The 15,961-nt window shown below is 48.8% G+C and overlaps 1 protein-coding gene across 2 annotated transcripts in view; it reads right to left on the minus strand.

Annotated features, from left to right (window-relative positions):
• The window catches only part of COL5A1 (collagen type V alpha 1 chain), a gene marked incomplete at both ends in the record, with an annotated part of 130,685 nt that overhangs the window by 24,778 nt on the left and 89,946 nt on the right, over window positions 1-15,961 (minus strand). For both annotated transcript variants that reach the window (XM_082295263.1, XM_082295262.1), the window contains 13 exons: window positions 540-584; window positions 1,430-1,483; window positions 1,787-1,831; window positions 6,039-6,092; window positions 7,285-7,338; window positions 7,846-7,953; window positions 8,484-8,537; window positions 9,224-9,268; window positions 10,723-10,776; window positions 11,790-11,834; window positions 14,127-14,180; window positions 15,215-15,259; window positions 15,837-15,890. In XM_082295263.1, the coding sequence (XP_082151389.1) occupies window positions 540-584; window positions 1,430-1,483; window positions 1,787-1,831; window positions 6,039-6,092; window positions 7,285-7,338; window positions 7,846-7,953; window positions 8,484-8,537; window positions 9,224-9,268; window positions 10,723-10,776; window positions 11,790-11,834; window positions 14,127-14,180; window positions 15,215-15,259; window positions 15,837-15,890 (711 nt within the window). The remainder of the gene's footprint in view (window positions 1-539; window positions 585-1,429; window positions 1,484-1,786; window positions 1,832-6,038; window positions 6,093-7,284; window positions 7,339-7,845; window positions 7,954-8,483; window positions 8,538-9,223; window positions 9,269-10,722; window positions 10,777-11,789; window positions 11,835-14,126; window positions 14,181-15,214; window positions 15,260-15,836; window positions 15,891-15,961) is intronic.

The following is a 15,961-nucleotide window of genomic DNA, read 5'->3' on the forward strand; positions in this document are numbered from 1 at the left end:
GCACAAAGATCTGGAAAGCCAAATGCTGGGGGATTTCGTAGAAAATAATTACAAAACGAACAAAACAAAAGCAGAAATTGAGGCTAAAATCATGAAAGTCCCATTGTTTCAGTATTTCCACCTAACTGTGATCTGGAGAGAGCAGCACAAGGTCCTCGAGAACCACATCCTCCAGAAACCAGACCCTGGCTGCCTGCAGTCACCCAGGGGTGACTTTTCCCTCCTCCCACAAGTGATGCTTCCACAGGACACCCAAAGTGCCACCTGAGCCTTCCCCGGAGAGCTCAGACGGGACCTAAGGGCTGTGGGTGCCTTGGGGGACGCCTCTGCCCAGCAGCACTTTCACCTTGGATTTCTAACCAGAATTTTCCTTTTTTGCTTTTGCTGAGCTGCATTCCTGGCTCCTGCCCACTCCTCTCTGCTAAAAGGGCACCCAGGAGGATGCTCCTTGCCAAAAACTCCTCAGGCCTGCAACCCCACCTCCTCTGCCAGAGCACTGGACTGAGCTGAGTCCTGCTTTACCCCCCAGCTCATCTTACCCTTTCTCCAGGAGGACCAGGGGGGCCGTCACCACCGGAGTTGCCCTTTTAGGAATAAGGAAAACAAGAGACCATTAAAAAACACCCAAATCTTCTGTGTGCAAAGGCTTCAGATGGCACCAGGCCCACGGTGACACCACACCCCAGCAACTCCCCCAGCCCTCTCTAATAATAATTCTGTGTCAGGAGCAGCAGCCAGTGACAAACGAGCAGCTGCTTGTTCCCCACACATCCCTTCATCAAAATCCAGGGGAGATTGGGATATTTCCACCACACAGTGGCCTCCCTCGGAGAGATAAATGCCACCCCAAAGAGGAGGGATTTATCAAAAATTCCTGCCAACACAAAGCCCAGACATTTGTTTTTAAATCTGGCAGCACGGAGGTGACAACATCTTGCAACCAAAGCTTTGCTTCCATCAAGTCTGGTGATCAGTGCTCAGGTAATCAGGCACTGCCTCTGGCTTGGCTGGGAGAAAAATCCCAGATTTTGCTGGTGACCAATCCTGGGTGAACAGTGGGAAGGCAAAGTGGCTCTGGGGACCAGCAGCAACACAGCCCCTCAGCCCCAACACAGCCTAAGGGCTCTAAGGGGGTTTAAACTCTATTTAAACACCAAAAACAAGGGGTAAGGGGAGGTTTAGGGGGCTGTAGGGTTGTGCTGTTCCTCAGTCTGGGCAAGCACTTCAAGTCCTGCTGACTCCTGGGCCAACACATTTACAGAACCCGTGCACGTGTTCTGCAGTTGGGTTGTGAGCCATTTAGCTGGGAATAAACCTCAGCAGGGCTCAGCTTTCCAAATCCAATGGAAAAGGAAAGCAGGGAGATGGAGGGTGATGAACCAGATGCTCTCTACACCAACACGATCCCAAAGGCCCCCCCAAGCCTTACCTTCGGGCCAGGTTTTCCAGTGCTTCCCCTGGGGCCTCTTTCCCCACGTGGACCCTTGAAAAGACATAAAAGGGGACATTTGAGGCCTTTCTGCTGCCTCAGGCGAAGCACCTCAAGCACCTGAGCTACATGGGGACACCAAATCATCCCAGAAGCAGCAAGGGGTGGCAGAAAAGTCATCAGAAACACTTAAACCACGTTCACTGCTGAGACCCAGCCCCAAATCTGCGTCCCCCTGGCTTAGCTGCAGCTGCTGAAGGCCAGATAGCCCCCAGTGAGGACACAAAGCACATCCCAGTTTCCCTCCGGCCGTGACAAGGTTTGAAAAGGCACAAGGATGAAGAACTGGCTCGTTACCGTCGGACCACGCTGCCCCCTTGGACCTGGTTTGCCAGGAGTGCCCTGGAATGGAAAAGGAGAAGGGATTAGGAACCAGCACCACAGCAGAGGAACCCACAGCAGGGCCTGTCACACACAAACTGCCTCAGAACCTCTCTGCTTCTCATCTACCATGAAAAGATCAGCAGCAGGTTCACTTTCCTCTCCTGGTTCTTGTATTTATTTGAATTTATAGCACTTGGGCAGGTCTGGACAGTGATCCCAATGTCAAGACAACATCTGTTCTCTGAGGGAGCAAATTTCTTCAGGAACAGCATCCCCAGTCCTTTAAAACCCCACAAAGGCTTTCAAAGATGAGGCCACCCACTCAGACCATGCAGTATCCCATAAACCCAGCTGAAAGGCTCTTCAACTCCACCACCCCAACACCTGTAATCCCTTTTTCCCCCCACTGATGTAGGGCAGGACCCTCACCCTGCTGCTGCCAGGTGCTGCAGCGGGATATGGAAGGAGTGGTAGCAGATTCCTGCTCGGAGCAGCTCCTTCCCACCACAAAGGCCAATTAGGCTGCCCTACATATTTACAGATCTTCCCTAACTCGGAGCTAAACAAGGAATTCCAGGTGTTGTTTGGCAGCAGCTCATGAGATCTGACAGCTGCCCTCAGCTCCCCGGGATGGGGGACTGGGATTAATCCTGACATGGAGAAGGCAGAGGCTGCTGGGGCCTCAATCTGGCAGCACTTTAAGCTGTGCCTAAAAGAAAAGGAATGGCTTAAAAGCCCAGTTTTAGCTGGTGTCAAATGGCCAAAAAAAAAGCTGAGGGGTTTGACTTTATTCCTTTGGACCTGAAGCCCATTAATGGCACCAATCACCTGTGAAAGGAGGGGAGAGGAAGCCTCGATCCCACAGAAGGAACACTGGCTGCTTAAAATATCACATTGCCACTTTCTGCCCCAAATCCATCACCTCGCTGCGCTGCCGGCTCAGCTCTGACACTCATTAACCAGCAGAACATAAAACAGGAGCTGGAAAACTTTACCACCAACTTTCTCCCAACTGCTAAAATTAGTCCTGCTGAAATCTTCCTTGTTCTGCAGCTCCATTTATTAAAGCCTGCTGGCTTTTTTTTTTTTTCTTTTTTTAATTAATTACAAAATTCCCTTTAAAGTACTCCAGCTGGTTTTCTTTGAGCTCTGGGAGGCTAAATTGGGAGCAGGTGGGGAGGAGGGGGTGCTGCCTCCCCTCAGGTAGCCCCCCACACTCCTCTCCTTCTTCCACAATTCTATTTTTAAGCCAAATTTCCCCCTGCTTATTGCTGTCATTAATCATGCATTCAGCCCCGTGTACAGTCGCAAAGAATTTATATTCCCCCTAAATGTACACAGACCTGTATTTTTCAAACAAAGATTCTGACGTGAAGGAAGCTAAATTCAGATTATTTTTGAGGCACACAAAGAAATGGGTGGATTTGGGGAGTTCCACACCCCCCAGGCTCTGTCAGACTGGGCAAGCAGGGAAATCTATTGTCCCCTGCTCGTGGCAGAGGCCTCTGAGCTCTGACAATAAGATTTCTTATTCATGTTTAACTACTGATTTCATGAGCAGCTCTTGAAAAGATCCTGAGCTCTCCTCTGAGCTCTGACAATAAGATTTCTTATTCATGTTTAACTGCTGATTTCATGAGCAGCTCTTGAAAAGATCCTGAGCTCTCCTCGAGCTGAGGATGGGGTCGGTGATGAGCAGCTCTCAGGGGGTTGAATGGGTCATAATTCTCCAAAAGCACCAGACACAGAATCAAAGACTGCTTTGGGATGGAAGGGACCTGAAATCTCAGCTCATTCCAAACATTCCCATGGGCAGGGACACTTTCCACTAGTCCAGGTTGCTCCAAGCCCAGTCCAAAGTCATTCCAGGCTCTTTTAAACAATTTCTCGCCATCTTTCCTGCAGGTTCTGGGAGGCCACAATCAGCTCCTCTTCTCCAACAATCCCAATTTTCCCAGCCTTTTCTCAGGATCATCCTTTAATCATCTTCATCCCTTTTTTCCCCTCCCCACTTTTACCTTTCCATGCCTTTTTTTGTACAACTGAACAGTTACAAGCTGAACTTTCATGTTTGGGGAAGTTCAGCACTGCAACATCAAAATTCAGCTGCCTGTGCAGGTCCTGTCCTTCCACCTTTGATTTTCACTTTTTAAAAAGATTATTTAAGGGCTTGGGAAGACTCTTTGTCAAAGAAACAAACAGAAAAGCTGAGTTGCATTTTGTGAGAGAAATGTGGGATTTGCATGATTTTGGCCACATCAGCCAGGGGGTTGAGGAGCTTAATGGTGACAAGGTGATAAAGAAAAGGCAAACAAATGATTTGGGGTTGTTTTAGGTGCAAATTGAGTTCTTCCACAATGAACTGGAGGAGAAAACCTTGGAAATTCTCTTTCTTGACTCCATGTGAACACACTCATAAACCCAGCAATTTGAGTGGTCTCAGGAGAACCAGAGGGGGATTTATCAAGTCTGACTCAACGAGGCTTAAATTAAGATGAGGGCCTGCATTTGGACCCCAGCTCAGCCCATAATTCTGTATAAAATTGCTTTTCTCTTATTTCAAATGGGATACTTGGGAGCAAAAAAAAAAAAAAAAAAAAAAAAAAAAGATGGATAGCAAAGCTGTTACTGAAAATCAGCATTTCTGCTGCTACTCTCACGTTTCCAAGCTGAGCTCCTGTTGCTAGTGGAAAGATTTGGCCATGAAAATCTCTGTCTACACTGATAAAATGAGTGCAGGTTGGTGGACTGGGTATAAAAATGGTAGAAATGGTCTAATCACCCATTCAAAATTAAAAAAAAAAAAAATTAAAAATAGAAATTGCCATGAAGTAAATCAATGTTTGAAATGTAAAAAAACCCTTTTTAATTCCTGAACTGAAGAAACGTGTGGCATGCCAAGGGTGTAACTAAATATCCTCACTACCTCCATTAAAGGCACAAAGATAATTTGGAATAAAAGTGACTGAAGTGCTGATTTTTTGTCTTTTCTTCTCTTATCATGGCTTGGTTCTGAAGCTGGGCCCTTCCCCATCAGATCTGCTCCTTCCCCAGTCCCTTTCAGGCTGGATAATGCCAAAATTCAAGCCTAACCCCCTCAGGATTTGTTCCAACCTCATAAATGGCCAGCTCCTGGTACCTTCTCCACTCCCTGGAAGGTTTCCCATCCCAGATGGATTTTACTCCATCCCAGAATAAAATCAGCCATGGATGTGGAGGGTTCCAAGCAGCACATCCCTCCCTGCTCTCCTACACCCCCCAAAAATCCAGCCCAGGGGTTTTATTGCTGTTGATTTGAGAAGGAAGGTGGCAATTCCAGGTAATTCCAGGGCTCCAGGGAATTCCAGGCTGAATTTCCTGGCCTCCCTCCCCCTGCCCAGCTGGAGCAGAGGGAAGGATGAGAATGAGCATTTCTAGTTCAAAATGAAATGAAGTAATAAAAAAGGGGGATGGATAGAACCCAAATTGCAGTGGCACGATATCAACGCAGTGCAAAGTGATTTGTATTTCCTGGGCTCCTCTCAAAGCTGTCTGTTAGAAGTCATTTCTATTTAAATGAGAGGAAAAAGGAAACTAATTCCACTTGCTGTCCTCACTCCCCCTTCTTGTCACTGTGACCGGAGCTGGTGCAGAAAATGACTTTGTTTGTACTCTGAATCCCTTAATTCGAGCATGTTCTGCAGCAGATTAAAAAAAAGTCAGTATATTTAGACAATTCCTATTCTGAGAGAAGGCTGTGGAGGTGGGGTGAGAGGGAGAGACAAGGCTGGGGGATGAAACCCCCTGATTTCCAGGGTGTCTCTGAATTTTGAGCAGCTTATTAAAAGCAGCCAGAGTGTTCTCAGCCATGCACGTAGAATTGCAAGTTAGGTTCAAAATGGTTCTGGCTGCTTCTGAACAGATCCAGCCATCTCTAATAATTACTGTTAATTAAAGAGCTCTTTGTGCCCTGAGCAAAGTCTGACAGTGCACAAAGGATTCAGGTTCAGAGGAGTCTCTTAAAATATCCTGAGGGGAAAATTTCCAGGGTTTAATTGGGGAGCTGCTGACTGTGTTATCACCAGCATCCTCCTGTCCTGCAGCAGGAACCCCATCCTGGGATGAGCCTTTTTGGGCAATTCCTAGGTGGGAAAGCCTCTGGAGCAGCAGTGGAGAGATGCCCACATCCCCCAGGAGCTTTGGAGAGCAAAGAAATCAGTGAAGCAATGGACAAAACAGCTCTTACCCGTGTGCCCTTCTCTCCGTTGGCTCCTGGAAATCCTGGGAAGCCGATGGAGCCCTTGGGAAAGAGCAAACAGAGAGGGAGAGGCTCAGGACACACCCAGGGGCAGCTCTGGCCATCCCCACCAGCACCGAGTGACCCCAGCAGCTCCCAGCCCTTGTCCCTTAAACCTCCCTCTAAAAACAGCAAAACCAACTCAGGCCTGGGATGACCTCAGAAATTAAATTTCCTCCAAAAACAACACCAAAAAAAAAAAAAAACCCTAAAACCAAAACCAACCAAACCAGATCCACGCCTCATTAGCAGTCACTGCAAAGGCCCAAGCCCATGGATGTGATGGGAGCCCAGGCAGGATTTGGGATTTTAGCTCCTAAGTCACTGTGGTGCACATGGAAATTTAACTCCTGGCTTGTTCCTTTCTGATGTCAGTGCCTGGAGAATTGGTGCTGCTGCTTTCAAAATATGAATTAGTCCAAGAAAATGCAAAAAACACCCTCGCCAACCCTACTCCAGATAGAAAATGCAAATTAAAAAACAAACCATCCACACCACAGGCAGGAAACAATCTCTTGCAGATAATTACGTCTCCAGAATGAAACAAGCCGGGGTTGGTTTGCTGGTTTTTTTTTTTTAAGCAGTGAACATGAATAATGAAATACGATTCTTAAGAAAAAGTTAACAAAAACAGAAGTTCCCAAAGCCTCCAGGGCATGTGAAAACCGGGCTGTAGCCTAAGTCTATGGAGTGGAATTCACGGTTTTAATTTAAAAAAACGCCTTGAAAATGGCCCAAGAGGAGGTGGGCGTGGAGATAAGCTACAAAGGATGTTTGCAAATATGCAAATGGCAGCTTTATTTTCATTTCAGGGAGACCCTGAGTCATTAGCAATTCTCCTTAATTAATTAGATAACACTATCCTGGAAGATAAAAACCCTAATCCAAGGAGAAAGACTATAATGCCTTTTAGCAGCAGGAAAGCTCCCAGGGAGCCTGTCTGTATCCATCCCTGCACATCCCATCCCTTCTCCAGGTCTTCCCACCACTTTAGGACCGAAGCCATGCACAACCAGCCCCTGAATTCCACCAGCTCAGGGCTGGGAGCTATTTTTGCCCATCCCTATTTTTGTCCTGCATGGCTGGGAAGGAGGGACCTTGTCCCATGAGAGGGGCTGAGCTTGGCTGTGCCCCTGGGCTCTCCATCCCATCCCAAACTCCCCCATCCCATCCCAAACTTCCCCATCCCCATTACCTTTGGGCCCTGCCTGCCCGGATACCCAGGCAGTCCTGGCACGCCGAGTTTTCCCTGAAATACAAAGAGAAGTGTGTTAGACCTCAGGAGCAGCATCAGAGCCAGCAGAAAGGGGGGATGCTGAGTGCAAGGAGGAGCGCAGCAGATGGAACCTGGGTGGAATTAAACTTTGGGGCACTGAGTTCATCCTCTGCCCTCCCTGAGGGATTCCCAGTGGGGAGATGCAGAGTGAGCACTGTGACTCTGCTGAGGATTAATTGGGAATGGTTGGGGTTGTATTTAGATTAGACTGGAGTCCATGATACTTTTAATTTCTCCATTTATTCCCCTCTGATCTTTTTTTTTCAAGGCATTGTACCCAAACAAATAACCCCAAAGAGACCAAAGCCTCGACATGGCTGCACTAAACCCACATCCCTCGGGCCGCCCTTCACACAAAACTCTCACAGCTCCTCTTCCTCCCTCTGCCCTAAAACTGTCCCCTCACAGTTCTCCACCCACCTGTGACAGCCAAAACAGTGGGGTTTAGTGTAAAACATGGAATTCCCATCCTTGGCTCACCTTCTCTCCAGCAGGCCCAAGAGGCCCTGGATCTCCATTGGGGCCAGAGCGACCTTTGGGACCTTCGGGCCCATCCTCACCCCGAGGGCCGGGGGGTCCAATTTCCCCCTGTTAATTACAAGGTAAGTGTTAATTAGACAGGCAGGTCCTAGATCCCATAGATATTCCATGCAGATATTCCATGGAGCTGCTCGAACAGTTCTGGGAGAAAGCTGGGCTTCACCAGGAGCCCCAGGGGAGATTAAACTGTGGAGTGGGACCAAAGCTCTGGGGTTTGATTCCCACAAAACCCATCTTTTCCTGCAGCTGTTTTCCCATCCACACACGGAATATCTCCACAAAAACTGCCTTCATTGGCTCTGATTGCAGCCCTTTCACCCTCCTCCCGCTTCCCAAATCGTGGCTGGATGTGCAAAGCAAGCCCTGGGAAGTGTTTAATTGAGGGCTGAAGGCAACTGCAGGACAATTATGGGAATTACTGGGAAATCTGAGAGTGGACAGGACTGAGGTGTGAGATGGACTGTGGCACTGCCAGCTCCAGCAGAGTCACTCTGTCACACAGGGGAGCAGGAGATGGTTCCACGCTGGGAACAGCCAGGAGCTGCTGGACACAGATGGATCCCATCCCAGACTCTTACCCGGTCTCCTTTGATGCCCATGTCACCTTTGAAGCCAGGGAAACCATCTTCACCCTAAATAATGGAGAAGGGAAAAATCACCCAAGGTATAGAGAGGGGGGGGGGAAAAAAGAACTAAAGTTTCTCAAGCCTCACTGTTCAGCCCCTGCTCAAGCTGAGGTCCCCACACTGCCCACCACAGTGGCTTCTCCAAGTCCTTGGAGAGCACAAAGAGGCATGGAAAGCCACCCAGAACCCCAAGGGACCCCTACAGTGTCCCCAAATGTGCCTTGCATCCCATCCTGCCTGCAAGCCAACATCACAAACAGGCCCAACGTGAATAACAGATCTTGGGAGCACAATTATTTCTGAAGTAGGACTGGTTTTATTCTCATGGAGGAGGTTTTACACCCAGCTCGCAGGCAGCCTCCAGGACACTGCAATATTTCCTTCAGCCATTCATTAAAAGGAGGTTTAATTGCAGATTAATTAATAATGCATCTCCTCCTACAGCTGATCCCTGAGAGGCAGTGAAGACACAGTTCCCAGAAAGTTTTAAAGTTTGGGAGATGCCAAGCTGAAAGTGCTGAATTTGCTGCTGAATTGCTGTGGAGGGGCAGGAATGAAGGAAGGGTGTTCAGGCCCCCTTTTTTCCCAAGAAAAACCCCTTGTGCAGGAGAAAACATTCCAGGGAAGGTCCTGTGGGATCCACCTGCAAAAATGCCCAGAAACTGTAGAAACTCAACCCAAACTGAACTCACCTTTTCCCCCTTGGTGCCTTTCAACCCACGAACTCCATCTGCTCCCTTGGGAGAGAAACCCAGATGTTACAAGGTATAGGGAAAGTTTAGAGGGAAGAAATTAAAAATCGCCATTAATTGTGATGATTTCTGCTTTCTCTGATGTCGATAACTGTATCTCTGCAAACTGTGCTGCTCTTAAACATATCATTAATTAAATATCAGCTGCTGCCCTCTGGCTTTTGGCTCACCAGGAAGCATCTTACGGTCCCAAACCTCTGCTGTGTTGATTTGGTAGGTGGGGTTGGTGGTCTCTACCTATAAGTTCTGTTCCCAGGGACAAAATTCACAACAAAATCTTTTTTTCTGTCTGTATTTTCCATAGAAACTTGAAAAAAAAAAAAATTGAGTATCCACACCAGCACAAGAAAAAACACCACTTTGGGGTTTTTTTGTTAAAAGGACTAATGCTTTGCTTGGGTGTTTTAAGTTTTTCTTCCTTTTAGCACGTCAAGAAAAAGTATAATTAAAAATCCATCAAGATTTGTGCAGCAGAGCAGGGCTCTGGTAAGGAAGGAAAGATCTGAAAGTTATTTATGGCTACAAACCCAATCAGACCCTTCTTTTTTTCCCCAAGCTGGAGGCTCGTGCAGTTCACGGAACACTGCTTGCAGGAAGCTAAACCTTGGCTGTGGGGTTTGGTGCACCACACAATTTCTTGAACTCCCTCTAACGTGGAGCAGTTCCAACTTTAATGGGAAATCCAACATCCCCTAATGGATCACTCTATCTCCATCTGCAGCCTTGCAAGAAATGAGCTGGAAGTTTGCTCTGGTTGAACACATCCCACTGAAGGTGGAACAGCAAATGGGTTTCTGCTGTTGAAAAGGGGGGTTTGAGACGATTTAACTTCACCTTTCTCAGTCTCCAAGCTGTGTTTGTGTTTGCCAGTGCAGATCCCTGTGGATTCATGGGATTTTTGGGATGCAGGATGCATGCGCACCTGAATTGGTACATCCTGATGGGCATAAAACCACAAGTGAATGGGGAAAAAAATCCCCACTGCCTCGCCAGCAGCAGGAATGAGGCAGGAGCTGGAATTCAATCCATGAAAAAGCACATGGCTGAGACACTCAGGCTCTGCCTAGCAAGGCTTGGGACCAGGAGCATGAAAAGCTAGCTTTGTGTTGGGAAAAGGCTGCTCTGGTTTATCAGCCTTGTTAAAGGCTGCACATTCTGGCTGGGATTTACTCTGGCTGTAAACTGGGAAGAATGGGAATGGGAGCGAGCCTTGCTCTCCCAGAATTACGAGGGAAATCTCTCCAAAGTGCTGAACTGGGGTTATTGAGGAGCAGGGAATTTGTAATCCCCCTGGATAAAATGCTGGCCCAAGACTTGCTGGAGCAATAACTGCAGGTGGTCACTGAGGTGGCCCTGAGTGGACATCTGTGCTCACCAGCAGTGTCCAGCACAGGCTGGAGAATTCCAGTGAGATGGACACTGCTTCTCCATCTCCTTACCTTGACTCCACGTGGTCCTGGATAACCAATGGGGCCCTGAGGACCAGGGGGACCCTGAGGGGAACGAAATACAAACAAGAAAAACACATCAGAAACCAGCACAAAGGTGCAGAGATAAGGAGGGAGTGTGGAAAACAAATTTCCTCTTTCCCACATAGGATAGGAATGGCAGCAGCCACCTGAAAATAGCCCAAAAGAGCCCCAAAGAGTCCAAAATAGCCCAGGGAGCTGCAGGAGCATCACCTGCAGCAGGTGTGGTGGGCTGAGCTGATGGCAAAGACCCATCCAAGAGGAAAAGGAGAATGACAAGAGTCAGGATGGCAAAAACTTGTTAGAAAGGGGATTTATACACCAGGGTGATGATTTGTGGTTTGGGTTGAAGAAAACCAGGGAGGAGGAACACGTTCTGCTGCCTCTCTGCTCCCAAAGCACCCTGGTTTGCAGGAACAGCAGAACCAGTGATGATCTCGGAGAGGAGGGATCACCCCCAAAAAGGAAAGGTCGGAATTTTCAGCCTCCTGTGACACCAGTGGGACAAATCCAGCTGTGGTTGTGTCCAGCAGCACCAGCACTCCTGGATGTCCATCCAGCTGGGCTGAGCTCTAAGCAGAGACTTTGGACAAGCGCAATGTTTTCTGATGCTTGGGCTGCAGCAGGAATGCAGCTGGCAAATTCTCCTGGACAGATGGACCAGTGCATAATTCAAGGGCTTTGGCCTCTGGCAATAATCTCAAATACATTGTTCAAGAGGGACTCTGAGAGGGAAGGGAAAAAAAACCCTATTTTCTACATTCCCTGTGCCACAAAGGATATTTATTTGTGTCTGTCAAGAGCAAGCTTCCCTTCACAGGTTCTCACTGTGTGCTGGTCTGTGGAGCTCTGCTGGCCAGGAGAGCTGGGAGGAGCTCAGACCAGGAGAGACACCCAGACAGATCAAATCTGGGCTCAGCTGTTAAATTTAACTGGGTTTGTTTCTCAGCACCTCCCCTGCCCCACATCCCTGACTTCCCAGCCATCCCTGTGGAGATCCATCTCTTGGCAGAGCTGAGGGTTCTGTGGACACCTACCTGACTCCCCTTCTCTCCAGGAGGGCCTTCCTTGCCAGGATGACCCTATGGTTAAAAGAAACAAAGAGAATTTTGGGGTTTAGTGCACATTTAATGCTTTGGTAGCTGTGATTTATTTGTCAGAGAGCAGCTGCTCCCCAGGAAGCTCCTACTGACACAAGTGGCCCCCCTGAAGCCACCTCGCTTTTCCCGGAAGGAAGAGAGCAGCATTTGGATCCTTGGTGCTTTTCTACCTGGTTATTGCTAATTTTACCCTTCACCACCTCCCAGCAGAGCAGCACGAAGCATTCTGGAAGATTCTTTGCACAGCAGAACACCTGGGTGAGTTCAGCAGCGAAGCAACAAAGGGGTTTTGCAGGTAGGAAAAAGAGATAGAATCCAGGTGGCAGGAAACTTGTGAAGGTCACAAGATGCCCAGACTGGTCAGAGCCCCTCATTAAGTTCCTAATCCCTGGAGTTCAGTCCCAGATCCCATGATGAGTGCTCAGCTAACCTGCATCCCTGTGAGACAGAGGCTGGCTGGAGGCTGGCCAGCATTCCTCTTGGGATTTGATGCTGAACAATTCAGCATCCCAGAGTTTCCAATGTGTTCTCATCAACAGCATTTAGAGCCTTTTGCTGGGGTCCCAGGCAGTAAAAATCAAAGTGTGAATTGCCTCAGGTAGAGTTGGGAGGATCAGTGAGAAATGGGGGGAACCCAGCAAAATGATTTTTAGTGGTTTCCCTACAGCTGGATCCCAAATGGAGCTGGGATCTAAAAGAACTCCTGGATTGGCAATATCCAGAGTATCAATGACCCCTAAAAGGGCACTCACTGCGCACCCAAGGACTTTGATTTTTAAAGGATGATGGGAGCACCTCCAGCTGCTCTAAAGCCATTCTGCACTCACTGGTGTCTTCCCTGAACTCTCTCCTTTAAATACACACATTTCTTCTGCTGTAACAAACAAAACTCTGAGTGTCTCCCATCATCAGTTTCAGAACAGGAATGTCACACAAGCCAGACTCCCTAAACCAGGCTGGTTTAGTAAAGGAACAGAATGACAGCTGCCATTCCTACAGCAGCAAAATGGGGGAGAAAACTCACATCTCAGTTTGTCCTGTGAGTTTAACGGCACCAAGAGCACCAGGGCACAGAGGATCCATAAAACCACTCCTGCCTTCAGCTCCAGGATGAACCTGCAGCAGGATCTCAAAAGCTTTGGCCCACCCTGCACTAAATATCCCCCTTTTCACCGTGCCCATCTCCCTGGCTACTCCTGAGATCACAGATTGATGAGCAGCTCTCGAAGCAAGGCCCGCAGGGATTTTCAGGGCTTTTCCAAGACAGATTCCTATAAAAAGAACGCTTTTTGTCCTTGGAAAGAGCAACCCAACCCCTCAAACGCTGCCCACCTGTGGGAAAGGTCCCTGTCCATGCACAGCCACTCTGCAGCTCCTCCACAGCCTCCAGGCTGCATAAAAATAAGAGTTTCTCCAGCAGAACCTCCCCGGAGGCTGCTGCAGGAATTTCCCATCAAAACCTACAGATTTAGAGATGTTCTGGGCTTTGCTGGAGCTGCTCTGTTGACTCAGCTAACAATTGTACGGATGTTCCAAGTGCCCTCCGTAGGAATGATAATCCCAGGGTGGGAAATGCAATTTTTCTTTCTTCTTTTTTTTTTCTCCTCGGGTCGTGCTCTGCATTTACATTTGCAGATTGAAACAATTTTGCGGTTTTCATTCTTAAATGAAAGAATGAGATGGGTAAAAATGAGACTGGGTTGAAAGGCCGGTGATCTTTTTGAGACTGATTTCCAGAGCGAGGAGCAAATGATGTTTAAAGAGGGATTAGAGAGGGGGAAAGGTGAGAGAACGGAACATTGACAGGTAATTTCCACCTGCTCTTATCACCCCTGTGCAGCAGCGCCCAGGGAGAGGCCAGGAGCGCCCCAGGCACGGCTGGGATGTGAATAAACACCCACAGGATCTATCCCTGCCTCGGGGAGCTGCCAGCATCCAGAAAACACAGCAAGAGCGAGAAGAGTAGAAAGAGAGGCCTGGAGAGATGGTGAGAAGTACCCAGAGTGGGCAAAGCTGTGATGGGGCTTCCCAAACTGATCCCAGCCTGCAAGGAGAGTGAGCGCTGACCTTGCAGGGTGTGGTTTTTTTCCATATTCAACTCTCTTGATTTCCACATTAAACTGCCTTTATCCCAACCCATGACTTCTCTTGCTTTACCCTTCCCATTGCCTCCCTTTGAGCCGTGAGGGGCTCAAATCACAACCTGGGCTCCCATTTCCCAAGGCCAGGGGCCATTCCAGGCTGGGTGGATGCAGGATCAGCCCTGGCACTTACCGGGGGCCCATCAGCACCAGGCATGCCAGGGAGGCCAGGTTTGCCCAGCGGGCCCTAAAAGCAAACAGAAAAATCAATCAGAGCCTCCTCCAGAGCATCAGAGGATAGGGATTTTCAGCCACATTTCCTGCTTTTCCCAGCTGTGAGAGATGGAGAAACGGCCCCAGTTTGTAAGGAATCCGTGTATTTCTGTGGGCAGAGCTGTTCCAGCAGCCCGGGATGCTGCAGTGCCCGTGCTGGCACCTCACACCCAGCCAGGATGCAGCAATGAGAGCTCCACGGGAGCTCGAGGCACCACATCCTGCCAAAAACCCAGGATAACGCACAGCTGCGTGAGGACGAGGTGGAGGATATCAAACTGTGGGGTCACAGGGCAAAGAAATGCCCATTTTTGGGTGAAAAATGACAAAGGAGAGGAGCTGCCCCGGCTGACTGGACTTGCTGCTCTAACACTGCTCAGTGAGCACCTTTTAATTATTCTCACCCATCAGGAAGTGCCACTGGCAGAGCTGTCAGTGTGCTCCTTCACAGGGGGATTATTGATAATTCCACTCCAAACAAGCAGGAGGGGACACCCAGGGACACACACACAGTGTCCCTGCTCAGTGCGAGCTGAGCAAACCCTGAATGACCCCTCTGAGGGAGAAACTTCTCCTCCTTTAAATCCTGCTGGTCCCAGGGCTGCTGGGGGAAACTTCTCCTCTTTTAAATCCTGCTGGTTCGAGGCCAGCACCAGTCCCACATCAACAGGCAGAAAATCAGAGAGGCAGAGGGAGGGGATCCATGGGCTCTTCCCATTATCATCCCACTCAGACTCCCAAAACCCACGGAAAAAGAACAATTTTCAATCCTCCCCTCATGTTTTACCATAGGCTGCCTTCAAAATGTTTCTCCTCAGAGGGGAAATGAATGCAAATATGATGAATTAGAGGTAAACCAAGCTGGCTTGATCTCTGCTCTGTCTGGAATGAGAGGCATTAGACTTTCATGGCCACGGCTGCAAACAGATGTTGCTCATGGGGCAAAGGAGCAGCTGAAGGAGCAAAATGTAAATCCATGGCTGAGGCCAGAGCTGAATTTAAACTCACTTTCTCTCCTGGGGGACCGATGGCACCTTGTGGACCTGGAAGACCCTGTGAAAAGCCAAAAAAAAAAAAAAAAAATAAAATTAAGGTCATTAAGGAACGAGTCATTCCTTCCAAATGCACCTTGGCAGAGTCTCAGCTGAGCATTATTTTAGTGCCTGTGAGGGCTGGGGATTTCCCCAGCTCCATTGATTCCCAAAATGTTTTGTGAGGGGCAAGAAAATGTCCTTTTAGCTCTGGAGAGCTGCACGGGCTGTGGGCAGCCAGGCTCAGCCCAGGAGGGAAACAGGGATGCTCTGAGGAGCAGGATTCCCTGAGAGCCATGGGAAAGGCCTGGATATCTGGCTCTGGAGCAACTGGACAGTGGGATGGATGCCAAACATCAGCCAAGGTGTGACTTGGCCAAAGAGATTCCTAGAGCAGCTCTGGCTTTGCCCCAGCCAGGTGAGAACTGGGGGATCCGACACTGGGAGTGTTTTCAGGAAGATTTTGGAGCAGCAAAATCTCCTCGAGCCAGTTCCCAGCAAATCTCTCAAATTGCTGCTCCCATTTCTGGCAGGGGAGAGAGGCTGGTGCTGAATTCCATCCCTTTTTCCCACCTGTGAAGAAGGAGATTTGTTCTTACCTGAGCCCCTGGGTTCCCCTGCTGTCCTGGGGGGCCTGGCTCGCCCTGAGGGCCCTGTGAGGAGACAAGGGCAGGGGTGAAGGTGGGAAAGGTGAGATGGAGCTGGAACCACAATTCCTGAATAT

The sequence above is a fragment of the Coloeus monedula genome (genome assembly GCF_965178545.1).
Source record: "Coloeus monedula genome assembly, chromosome: 21".
NCBI classification, from domain to species: domain Eukaryota; kingdom Metazoa; phylum Chordata; class Aves; order Passeriformes; family Corvidae; genus Coloeus; species Coloeus monedula.